This window comes from Malania oleifera, chromosome 5, assembly GCF_029873635.1.
Source record: "Malania oleifera isolate guangnan ecotype guangnan chromosome 5, ASM2987363v1, whole genome shotgun sequence".
NCBI lineage: Eukaryota > Viridiplantae > Streptophyta > Magnoliopsida > Santalales > Ximeniaceae > Malania > Malania oleifera.
The window spans coordinates 112,445,024-112,458,298 of record NC_080421.1 but is presented as its reverse complement, the minus strand read 5'-3'; the positions used below and the strand labels follow the sequence as shown (position 1 = coordinate 112,458,298).

Sequence of the window (13,275 nt, the reverse complement as noted above, 5' to 3'; positions counted from 1 at the left end):
AAAAGAAAAAAAAACCACAATAACTTTTTCAAAAGCAATTTGTTAGTTGTGCTTTCGACATATATAGACTCTCCAACTTTGTCTACAAACCCTTGGCAATTTTCTCCTCCATCACATCGAATACGACAAATTTTGCTAAACAAGATCAGATAGTATTGAAGGCAATCTGTTCTAATTCCATCCAATCATCTTTATCCATCTTCTTTGGTTTCTTTCTTGTTAGGACCTTGTAAACGTTCAGCTGAACCCACAGATGCATCTGCCACGGACTAAAGTTCCTTTTACTGTTGAACTTTTCAAATCTAGTCTTCATATCGCTCAATCTTGCAGTGATCCAGATGCAAGCCTAGAAAACCTAGCACGAACTTGGTGCTTTGATACAAATTGTTGTGATACCACGCCCTAAAGTATGCACGCACACACAATAGTTACAACAAATAAAGAAAATCAAAAGAGAGAAGAAGAACAACGAATTTACATTGTTCGACAATGTGCTGACATCCACAAAGCCCTTGCACATTTTCCACTACCATCAAACGAAAAGTACCTTAGGGTTTCAACCCTTGGCTGTATATATAGCCCCATATGAAAAACCCTAAAATACCCTCATATGATAATGCAATTACTGCATCTTGACTCAAATGTACTATCTCGTACCATCAGGTGGCATACCCCCATAATGCATCCCAATTGGGCTTAGTTTAAGTAACTAGGCGATTTTGTGCATGTTGGGCTTAGGGGCCTTGAGCCCTCCCACTTGTAGTAGGCTTCAAGTGGATAACCCCTCTGAATATGAGTCATAACTCAACAATTACGTTTGGGATGAACCAAAGCAAATATTCTAGAATACTTTACCCATGCACACACAAGAAATAATACTCGGTGTGACACTGTGACCCCATCTTTCATGCTTTTATATCTACAATTTCATATGATAATACACAATTGGCACTAGAGACCAAATTCTTCTCTTTCGTCATGAAAAGAGTCGAGCACATTCCACAAAAGAACAAGATAATTCTTCTCCCTCTCATTTAGGTTTCACATAGAATGAAAATTTTTAGTCTGCGCACCCTCGTCCCTTATAGTTGCATTTTTTTGAGGTTGTTTTTGTGTTTTTTTGGTTAGAGAAGATTATGAATGAGCATGAGTTTCTTTGGTCAAGTGTGGGTGTGAAGAGGGTTTGCTTGGTGATGTAGGATGAGAAGCGGCTATTTGGATGGATCATTTTGATCCAATTAGGAGGCCTATGTCAAAGAATAGGGTGAATGGTTTATTGGGTCCGAAACCCAAATGTGCTTAGTTAGTTAGTTGTTAAAGTATGTTTGTTTAGTTTGTTTATATTAGTATTATTTATTTTGGGGGCTTGTTTGTAGTATTTGTGTATTCTGGGGGTATGTTTGTAATGCAATGTAGTTTTAGAGGTATGTGTGTAATTTTGCTTTCTTATAAATGGTGTGTGAAAGCCATGATGTTGGCAGTTGTTGATGAATTTGAATTGGAATTGAACGTGAGCCCCTTGGTATCTCCTCTCTCCTCCCTTCCCTTTCCTTTCTCTGTTCTATTTCTTCTAAATTTTCTCATGGCTGCAGAACCTAGATGCTGCCCCTGCATCATTTGGTATCAGAGCCCAACCACGATTTATTTCTTCCATTTCAATTCCTCCATCTTTTCCTTGTAATCTTCTTCTTCCTCCTCCTCTTCTCTTCTTTCCTTCTCTCCTCTGTTCTGTAACTTCTCACTCCCTATCTGCAGCTTCTTCTTTTTTCTTCTTCTTCTTCTTCTTCCTATCTTTTCCTTTCTCTATTTCCCTTCAATTCTCTGATTCTTCTCTATTCTGAAATTTCAGTTAAAAAAAAATTGAAAAGCAGTCATGCAGTTTCTGAACTTTTCAGAAAATTCCAGTCGTGTTATTTCCAGCCTAGACTCTGCAGCACCACCCACGCAACCAAAAACAGAACCCCTGACACCCTTCCCCTCAAAATTTCCTCGCCATCTAACCAGCCGTGAAGCTCCACACACCACTGAAATTCTTCAGCTGCCACCCCACCATTCGAATCATCACCCTTCGGTCAACCACTCCCTGGAAAATCATCACAGGAAAGTCGTTGCCGGCAACTCACACGCTCCATGCGCCGGCGACTGTGAGTGGGAGATCTACACGATAATTTGATATGCAGCATGGTATTTTGATCACTGACAAGTGACAACATATTGCAAGCAAGCACGTTAATTTTGGCATGAAGCCCTGAAATTGCCGCTGCCAGTATTAAAAAAAAAAATCAAGTTTTTTTGCTGCATTTGTGAGTTTTTCTAGTGAATTTGTTTCATTTCTGCTGATACTAAGATTAAAGGTGACTTGAAGATTGTTCTTAAATAATTAGAAGTGAAGTTTGTGATTTGCTTCATATAATTGCATCATGGTGACCAATGTTGAATTGTTTGCAAAGGTGGAGTTGTTATCGGTAGGGTATAAAATATGGAAAATGCTTTAAAAAATATTAGTGGTGCTTTGAATAGGCTAACAACTGAAGTTGTAGCTTTAGGTAAGAGGCCCATGGAATTTCCTATCAAACAAGATGGTGGAATAGCTGCTGTCCCTCATGCTTTTGAGTTTTGTGAAGGACGAAATAATCATTTAAGAGAATTAAACTAAAAGTCTCAGATTTTAATGGTGATGGTTCTTCTGATGAATTTGATGATTGGGTGTATTCTTTGGAGTACTATTTTCGATGGTATGACATGAATGAGGCTAGAAAGTTGTACTTTGCTGAATCAAAATTGAAGGGAACTGCTCGAATTTGGTGGATTAAACAATGGAAGATCTTTAGAAGAGGGAGATTTGGTGAGATTACAATATGGGATGAGATGAAGTGAGCCATGTAGGAGCAATTTGTGCCTCCCAATTATCAGTAGCGTTTTCATCTCCTGCTCTTTGATTTGAAGCAAGAAGAAAAGACACCAATGGAGTACACTAGTAGATTCTATCATTTGGCTACTCGTGCTGGTATAGAATGGAAAGACAACGTTATGACAGCTTTGTATAGAAAAGGGTTGAAGCCAGCTATTGTCTCCAAACTTGCTGCATGTTGTCTCATTACAGTTGGGGATGCAACACAGGTTGCCACTTAGATTGAGGAGTACATGCAATGCAATCCTCGTAGAGCTACATCAGCCCTTCAGTTTGAGAAGAGTGCTAGTGTTTTGAGAGAAAGTTGAGAAATTAGGTAAAGGTGTTTAGACTAATACCTCTTGGATGACTTCTGAGCATTCCAAAACAACTTCTAAGAGCCAACCATCACTCAAATGCTTTAAATGTCAAGGTTTTGGACATCGAGCTGCACAATGTCCTAACCGAAAATTCATTGTTGTTGCAGAAAAAGGAAGAAGAAGAAGAAGATGATACTCAGGTAGTTAAAGCTAAAATAGAAATTCCAAGTGACTTAGATGATGATGGCAAGTTGAGAACCTATTTAGTGCTTCAACATATGCTCTCTTCCCACAAGATTAAAGAGACAGAGGATTGGAGGCAGACCAACATCTTTCAAACTCAAGTGATATGCTAGAAACAACTTTGTACTTTGGTTATTGATCTTGGTAGTTGCACAAATGTAGCTTCTAAAGAAGCTGTAAAAGAGTTGAATTTGGAAGTTGAGCCTCATCCCAAACCGTACAAAATTGCTTGGGTGAATAAAACCAACCTGAAGGTCCATGATTGCTGCTTACTTACCTTCAAGATTGGTTCCATTATGCATAAAATGCAAGGCGATATCCTTCCTCTCAAAATTTGTCACAATGCAATGCAATGCTATGTGATGTCCTTTTGGGCCAACCATGGTTATTTGATAGGAAGGTGAACATGATGGATATGAGAATTCTTATCCTGTTCATTGACAACAAGAAGTATAAGTTGATGCCATCACGAATTCTTCCACCCACCAAGTTGAAGGGTACTGCTGGTTCCTTTCTTGTGAAATGAGATGACTCTATTCATGGTGATGGATTGCTTGGTACTTTCCCCAGTTCGACTGAGTTGAGATCTTTTTGGAAGGAGGGAATTGATGTAGGACTAGAAGCAGCTATTTGGATGGATCATTTCGACCCAATAAGGAGGCCTATGTCAAAGAATAGGGTGAATTCTTTATTGGGTCCGAAACCCAAATGTGCTTAGTTAGTTAGTTATTTAATTATGTGTGTGTAGTTTGCTTGTATTAGGATTATTTATGTTGGGGGCTTGTTTGTAGTATTTGTGTATTCTAGGGGTATGTTTGTAATGCAATGTAGTTTTAGGGTTATGTGTGTAATTTCATGTGTTTAGTGGCTTTCTTATAAATAGTGTGTGAAAGCCATGATTTAGGTAGTTGTTGATGAAGTAACTGTTCTCTAAGGGCTTGTTCCATGTTGCATGAATGATTGCCTCCTTTCTGCATCAGTGCTGATGCCTGTGTTTCATTTTAGTGTGCTACATGAAGGAAGTGGCTTTTAGTTCTATGAAAGGTTGTTGTGTCTGTCAGACTGACATCCCTCTCCCTTGGTTCAGCCTTGAAACAATGTAGAGCAAGACATTTAACGCAGCTGAAATTGATTTATGTGTGGCCTATGGTCATTTTTAAACATGTTTCCCCAGCATCTTGAGAAATAAATTGTTCAAACATTAAATAGGAATACTTCTTTACTTCATCCACACCAGCTCCTTAAAAGGGCAATGGCCTCTCTAGTCACCTCTCTCAGGGATTATCAAGGATATCAAAACTGGTTGCTCCTTGATGTTTAATTGTTTGATATTTTGATGTGCATGTATGCATGTGCGTGCACACATACATACACACACACACAGAGAACTTTCCCCTACCCCATTTTTTGTTAACTAAAACTATATCTGAAGCAACCTTCATGTGCTAATTGATCCATTGCTGATTAACTTGTCGAAAAAATTACATTCTCAATCAAACACTGAGTATAACATTAAATGTGATTGGAAAGTCAATTTTTTTGTTAAGTTGCATTATTCATGACATTGATTTTGTCAATGTACCTATCAATATTTGTTCTTTTCTGAAACTGAAACTATCATGTGATCCTTTTAGGGATCCATCATATGATTCCTCCCGTTTGCTTAGGTTATTGAAAAATTCTGCAAGATATTAGCTGAAGAATTGCTACATGGAATTTTAGATGGGATTGTTAATTTAGTGCCTCAATGTTGAATACAATTGTAACTGCTTTCCAGTTTATGGCCATTTTTTTTCCTAATTCATATTTTATCAATTTTTTAAGATTTGCTGGTCTAGGAGCTGGTCTTGCATGGGGAACGCTTCAGGAATCTGCCAAGAGGCTTGTCTTTGGTACGCCAAACTTACAAGACAAGCAATCTGCTCTTTCCCCATTTCTTTCTGAAAAAAATGCAGAAAGACTAGCTCTTGCACTATGTAGAATGCGCGGAGCAGCCCTCAAGTTAGGGCAGATGTTGAGCATACAGGACGAAACCCTTGTGCCTGCTCCGGTATTATATTTCTTTGTTACGTGTGTTAGAATTTGTTCTATACATTTATTTGTTGTTGGAGTGTTTGCTTAATTATTCCGAAGGTGTCTCTTTAATATTGATCATTTCATTGCTTTAAATTTCCTTGAACTTATGTGCCTTTTGCTTTATTAGTACCTTGCATCCTGATACTAAACTTCTCAACCCTGTAGCTTCTAGACTTTATTTATTTATTGTTTTTATTAATGATGGTCCGTGTTTAACTGGATTGAATGCACAATGACATTGATAAGTTGTGAGGCCAATCTTTGATGTTTTAGAATGTATCTCTAGTCTTTTTTCTTTGTTTTTTTCCTCAATGAAAAGTGTGTTGTTCATTGAGGGGGAAAAAGCGCAAGGTTGCTGTTGGGAATTCCTTTATAAGATCTAGAAAATGAGAAAAATAAAGTGAATAGTTCAATGATATTGGATCTCTATATGAAATAGTTCTGACTTTAACTTTTGTTATTCTTAAATATTATTTCTAATCAAATAATGAATCTTTGAGTGACAACCTAGATGTGTTAATTAGTAAAATATGTTGACTTCATTCATGTTGATGGCCCCTGTTTGCTTACAAACATTGGTAAGTAATTTGTATGGATGGCCCCTGGTGGATTTTGTGGCAGTTTTAGGGTTCTCATTAAAGATGTAACTGGCAATAATACTGTTGCGTAAGTTATGTTCAGAGTAGAAATGGATCGTGATACCCTTCTCTATGCTCAATGCAATCATCCTATGACTGATTTTGGGATTCGCAGTGCAGTTGCCAGGTGTAGAAGTAGTTGAAGTCTATTTTTGACAGTACTTATTTTCTCATGCTGACAGACTGGGATTTTTTGAACTTCTGTTCTGCTTTTGATGTTGAAGTATGCAATAATTGTTTGGTTTTAATTTGTTTATGGAATATTTTACCTACATGTAGATATTGGCTGCATTGGATATTGTTCGTCAAGGTGCAGATGTAATGCCAAGGAGCCAGCTCAATCAAGTATTGGATGCTGAATTAGGTTCTGACTGGACGTCTAAGCTGATTAGTTTTGATTATGAGCCAATGGCTGCTGCAAGCATTGGCCAGGTGATATGATATGTTCTGATTCCTTGTTTTTAGCTATGTGGTATATTATTCTTGTTTTGTTAATTGTGTTCTTGCATTCTATTATTATTGTGTCGACTACCTTAAGGTAGCATTTGGTTCAGAGTTGAAATCGGAATCGGAATCCATTAGAATTGGAAACAGAATCTTAGATTCCTCTCTTATGTTTGGTTTGACTCAAAGAAGCATAATCAAAATTGTATTAGTGTTTGGTATATATAGGCATAGGAATCGGAAATGAGTCTAGTTTATCAATTGTTATAGTATAAAAAAATTATTCAATTAATTTGATGTGGAATAATAATATTATAATATAATTATATATTTTAATATGTAATTTATAAAATGTAAATAAAAATTTCATATTGTTAAGATTTGATTGAAATGAATGATCTAACTGCAAAATACGTCTCTCCCTTTATTTATAATACAAATTAAATACATTTTAATGACAATGATACCCTTACTAAATCTCACTAATTAACATATTGACACACTTAATAATAATACTAAAAGACAAATAACCTCTAACACTCCCCCTCAAGTTGAAGCATAATGTCATATGCCCCTAGCTTGTTACAAATAATTTTAACACGAGCACCCCGCAACGCTTCGGTAAAGAAATTAGCAAGTTGCATGTCTGACTTCACATAAGCGGTAGTAATGAGCTTCTACACAAATTTCTCTCAAACAAAGTGACAATCAACTTTAATGTGCTTCGTTCGTTCATGAAAGACTGGGTTGGAGGCAATATGAAGAGCAGCTTGATTGTCACAAATCAACTTCACAGGCTAAGCATAAAAAATACTCAATTCTTCCAACATGTTCTTCAACTAGAAAAGTTCACAAGCAGTGTGAGCCATAGCTTTATATTCGGATTCAACACTTGACTTGGCTACCACAGTTTGTTTCTTACTTTTCCAAGAAACCAAATTACCACCAACAAAGATACAAGACCTTGTTGTGGATCTCCGGTCGGAAGGCGACCCGACTCAATTTGCATCTATATATCGATGGATATAACTGTGACCCTAATCACGATATAGAAGACCTCTCTTGAGTGCACCTTTGAGACATCTCAAGATGCGAATTACTGCATCACAATGACTTGTCCTTGGAGAATCTAGAAATTGACTCACAACACTTGTTGTAAAAGACATATCCGACCAAGTGACTGTGAGATAATTCAACTTTCCAACAAGTCTCTAGTATTGTCTAGGATTAGGTAGTAAATCTCCCATATCCAACACTAACTTGCTGTTAGGATCCATGGGTGTATCAACCGGTTTAGATCCCAACAATCTAGTTTCATCCAATATATCAAGAACATACTTTCTCTTTGACAAAAACAGTTCCTGCACAAGATCTAGATACTTCTATACCCAAGAAGTATTTCAATGGTCCCAAATCTTTGGTCTGAAACTTAGTTTGTAGAAAAAATTTGAGACTTTGAATACCTTTATCATCATCACTTGTAATAACAATTTTGTCCACATAAACAACAAGAAGGATCTTACCCGGTGAAGTATGACGATAAAACACAGAACGATTCATAGCACACCATCGATGGCCAAACTCTAGTTCTACAACACTGAAATGACCATGCCATGCTCTGGGAGATTGTTTTACACAATATGGAGCCTTCTTGAGCTGACACACTAAGCTTGACTCCCTCTAAGCAACAAACCCAGGTGGTTGCTTCATATAAGACTCCTCTTCAAGGTCACTATCCAAGACGGCATTCTTCATAACTAATGCAAAGGCCTATGACAAGTAGTAGGCAAGGAGATGAACAGATGTACTGATGTAACTTTGGCAACTGGAGAAAAAGTATCAGAATAATCTAGACCATATACCTAAGTGTATCCTTTAGCAACAAGATGGGCCTTTGGATGAGCCATAGAACCATCAGGGTTGACTTTCACAGTGTAAACCCAATGACAACCAACCACAAACTTGTTAGGAGGAAGATGTTCCAAGTCCCAAGTACCATTGTTGAAATTAGGATGTATTCCCAAGAGGGGGGTGAATTGGGTTATTAAAAATTTATTTGCGGAATTTCTATTTACTTTAACCCTTAGTTATTTTAAACTTCACTAATTATAGAAACAAGATATCTAAGCAGCGACTGTACTATACCAATTGGGAGTCCTATATATGAATATGAATTTGTATATGAAATCTAAACTTATAATACAAAATCAAACTTCAAGCAATTCAGTTAATCAATTTTATAGAGTTTGATTTTTAGAAATTCTCAATGATATAAACAAGAAACAAATTCAATGATTCATTATATTGCAGCTTATGCTTCAGGAATATAATTAATATCAAAATCAGATTTTCAGCAATATGATTTCAGTAAATCAACTTGTTTTTATTTTAGCACTTAAGCTTTAATCAAAAAATCAATTACAACTATTTTACCTCAGCTTATTTACTCACGAATTCAAGAGTTATATGCTTGTCTGAATTTTCAGTTTAACAACTCAATCATACAATTGATATATGTTCAATCACAACCAAAACTTATGATCAACAAGTTCCAATATTCAGCAAGTTCAATTTTCATTAGATTCTCAATTATTCAGCAATTCATCAAAGAATATAAAATCATACGCGCAGTTGATATCTTGCAAAAATTAAAAGAGTAAGGGAAGAAGAGTTGAACATTGGATTTTTATAAGGTTTGGCCGCAGCCTACGTCCTTGTCTCAAGCAACCCGCTGTGAGGATTTCCTTTCCAACTTCGTTACTAGGTGAAGTAACGCCTCTCTCCGTTCAAGGTGGAGTTCGCCTCTCTAACGAGAACAATCCTCTCGCTAAGCAACAATTCAAAATCCCTAAATTGTCAAAAACAGCATAAACAAAGCAAGATTGCTTGTACAAAAGAATACTCCTCAATAGAGCAGATTAGTGCACGTTAGAATCACAATACTTTAAATAAAACAATATAGAAGTTGAAGCTCGAAAGTAATCACCAAAAATCTGATTAAAGAGTGTGATTTTCAGAAGAACAAATCAGATTTTCGTGAATTTTTTAGCAAGAACACAGCAGCCTCTTCAGAAAAATATTTCAGCAGTATAACCAAAAAGTTTGAATAGAATATGTGCTGAGCCGTTACTCTTGTTACCCTAATGTGCAAGAATATGATGTATAAATAGTGCACTAGGGTTTCAAAAAGTTTCCCTCAAGTTTTCTTTCAATTTGGAAACCAATCATGCAAGTTTTGGAAACAATATCAACGCTGTTAATCGTTTAAACATACACATCAGTCGACTGGACACAAAAGGTCAGTAGCCTGTGCTCTTTTAAAAATAACGCATTCTGAAAGTTAGAATTGGGTCAGTCGACTGGTCTCGATAGGGCATTCGCCCGTGCCTATTTTGTTTGCATATTTTTGAAGTTAGTAGCACTTCAGTCGTCGCCTAATGAAATATCATCAGTCGCCTGACCTTTTAGCAACACTTTGTTTTTCAATGTTTTGGTTCCAAACTTAAATTCATACTTTGGAAAACATAATTTGGACTTTAAGAAAATATTTTCCAGGTGTAAAATGAGTCTCTAAGTCCATGATATATCCTAGGAGCTTCAATCATCAATATTGAAATTTGAAGTACTTACATGAGACTTTCACACGATAAATCTAAGTTCCTAAGTCTTCATGTTGTGAAGCTTCCAAGATTCTTTTGAGCTTTATTCATTGCTTCAATGAACTTCATGTCCCACATGACTTGAAGCTTTATATCCTTCACGATTCATAGCTTTAAGTGTAAATATCATTCAAGCTCTTCAAGTATGCTCATTTGATTTCACAAAAAACACTTAAGTCCTAAAACTTAAACTTAAACAAACATGTTAAGTAACCTTGATTTGTCATCATCAAAACGAGATTAAGCGTTGTTAGGCCAACAATCTCCTCCTTTTTGATGATGACAAATAAGGAGCAAAAAATGAGAAAGCCTTAAAAAGGCTCCTCCTTACAACAAGCATATCCTTAACAGGTCATAACATGAATAGTAGAGTTTTCAACACTCATATCAGAATATTTCAAGCTCTCAGAAATTTCAATATATATCATGCTTTCATATCATGTTTTGATGAGTATAATGAGTATAACTCCCCCTAAATCTATTATTGCAATGTTCAACAAGATTATCTCGCAACCATCATGATGCATACATGCTCAATATCAACATGCTATTATTATCTCGCAACCATCATGATGCATACATGGTTAATATCAACATGCTATTATTATCTCGTGTTCTTCTCATTTTGCCAATATTTCTCCCCCTTTTGACATCAACAAAAAGGGTAACTGAAGAAAATTAACATGCATTGCAACATAGGACCTAAATCAGAATTTAGTTCACAAGTATATTCATTCATCAAAATGATCATGCCTGATATACATCAGTCATCATGCAAATGATATTCAATATAATCCACAATTGCATGCAAAGATTACATATCCAAAGTAAACATTTAAGAAAGAAGTAGAAAAAACAGAGGAAGTAGTGTCAAAAGCTGTATTAAGTCAAATATTACAACCCAAATATAGTGTAGAGAGATCAAAAATAAAATAGAGCTAATCTTCATGTCCTTCATTTGATTCTGTTCCCTCATCATCATCATCATCATCATCAGCTCTTGAGTTTGTTTCCATGGGAGCCTTGCCTTGTGATGAAGAGGAACCTTCCATATATCGTTCAATACGTCCAAGCTGCTGGTCAAGGGAAGTGAAGCCAATCTGAAGTGCACTAAAGTTTGTGTTCATGTCTCCACGAATTGCACTTAGCTGCGAATCCATGTGATGTTGATACGTGACAAACGATGAGGGAGTGTTGTCTGCTAGTGGTGCATCTTGCTCGGGTTCTTGCTCTTGTTGAGGTTCTCTACGTGGACGTCTACCCTTTGGCAACCAACCATGTCTTTCATATTTAACGTAACTGATTTGCTTGACCGTAGTGGATGAAAAGATGTCATAGTGGGTACATTTTATAAATAAGGTGGATGGTGTGGTAACGCCGAGATGGTCAAAAATTTGGTTTAGAATTCCTCCATATGGCAGAATTACCCTTCTAGCCTCTTCTCTAGTAATCATCAATTTTAATATTATGCTAGGTAAATCAAACTTCTTCTCTTTTAACAGACACCATATCACAAAACAATCAAGGTAGGAGATATGGTCATGTGACCCTATCTTAGGCAATATATTATAAGTGATGAGTTTCTATAAGATTTTAGCTTGGAGATTAAGCTGACGATACAACGGAGGATTACCAAAATATATGAGAGCTTCTGTTATAATCAATGGTAAAAACTCCTCAGGGTTAAAGTCTTGAGCCATTATCCAAGATGAACCAATTTGTGGACATTCAAACTCCCTATGTTGGATTCTAAGTCTGGTGGCTAAAGTTTGTGGGGTTACTGCAAAAGATTTATCCATAACTTGGGTGGAGCACATAGTTTCTCTTTTCACCATATTTGCATAAAAAAGCTTTACAAGATTTGGATACATGCCTCTAGCTTGATAAGTTATGAACCGTTCCCAGCCCAAAGCATTGAACATCAACAAAATATCTGGAAAATCATCTCTAAAAAATTCAATATCTAAAACCTTACTGAAGACGGGTTTAGTAGATTGAAAATGTTCCTGATAGACTTGTTTGGCGTGGGGTGTCATCAACCATCGCTCAATGTCGTTTGAATCATCCCTTCCGGAGGTGGGACCTTGGGTTGCCGTGTGTTTGGTTCTAGGCATGATTTTGGGGAAAATAACTAGTTAAATCCTTCAAAAATGAGATGAAAATGAAAATGGAAGGATATTTTGAAGTTTAATCGGTGAGATTTTTGTGAAAAAGAACTTGGGAACGAAAGAGAGAGACTTTGGGAGAGTGGAGATATACGGTCAGTTGATTGAGGTGTAAAAATTTAGGGTTTTTATGAACAGTAGATACATATATAGCCGCGGGTCAGTCGACGACTGTGCTTGAAGAGTCAGTTGCCTGACTTGTGTATTTCACAAGTCAGTGTAGGTTCAGTTGACTGATGATGAATGGTCAGTCGCCTGGCCTTCAGTATTTTTGACTTACGTATTATTTTAGATCCACCACTCATTCGCATTAATATCTCCTTCTTAAATCACCTATGTAATAAGCCTAATTCTCGTTGTATTGAGATAAACCTATCCTCTGAAAGAGGTTTTGTGAAAATGTTGGCCCGTTGTTAATCTGTATTTACAAATTCAAGAATGATATCTTCCTTTTGCACATGATCTCTAAGGAAATGATGTCTAATATCAATGTGCTTAGTCCTAGAGTGAGAAATAGGATTTTTGGAAATATTTATGGCGCTTGTGTTATCGCATTTGATCGGTACAGCCGAATATTCCAAATTGAAATCCTTAAGTTGTTGTTTCATATATAGAGTTTGCGCACAACAACTACTTGCTGTTACGTATTCAGCCTCAGCAGTAGACAATGCCATAGAGTTTTGTTTATTGGAAAACCAAGATACCAGAGATCGTCCTAAGAAGTGGCAAGTACCACTTGTACTTTTTCGGTCTATCTTACATCCGGCATAATCTGCATCCAAATAGCTAATCATTTCAAAGGCCGTGTCTTTAGGATACCAAAGACCTAAGTGCTCATTG

At 36.5% G+C, this 13,275-nt stretch overlaps 1 protein-coding gene across 2 annotated transcripts in view; it reads left to right on the top strand.

Moving 5' to 3' along the window:
• The window catches only part of LOC131155203 (protein ABC transporter 1, mitochondrial), an 85,842-nt gene that overhangs the window by 5,041 nt on the left and 67,526 nt on the right, over window positions 1–13,275 (top strand). For both annotated transcript variants that reach the window (XM_058108166.1, XM_058108167.1), the window contains exons 2-3: window positions 5,278–5,503; window positions 6,447–6,599. In XM_058108166.1, coding sequence (XP_057964149.1) covers window positions 5,278–5,503; window positions 6,447–6,599 — 379 coding nt within the window. The remainder of the gene's footprint in view (window positions 1–5,277; window positions 5,504–6,446; window positions 6,600–13,275) is intronic.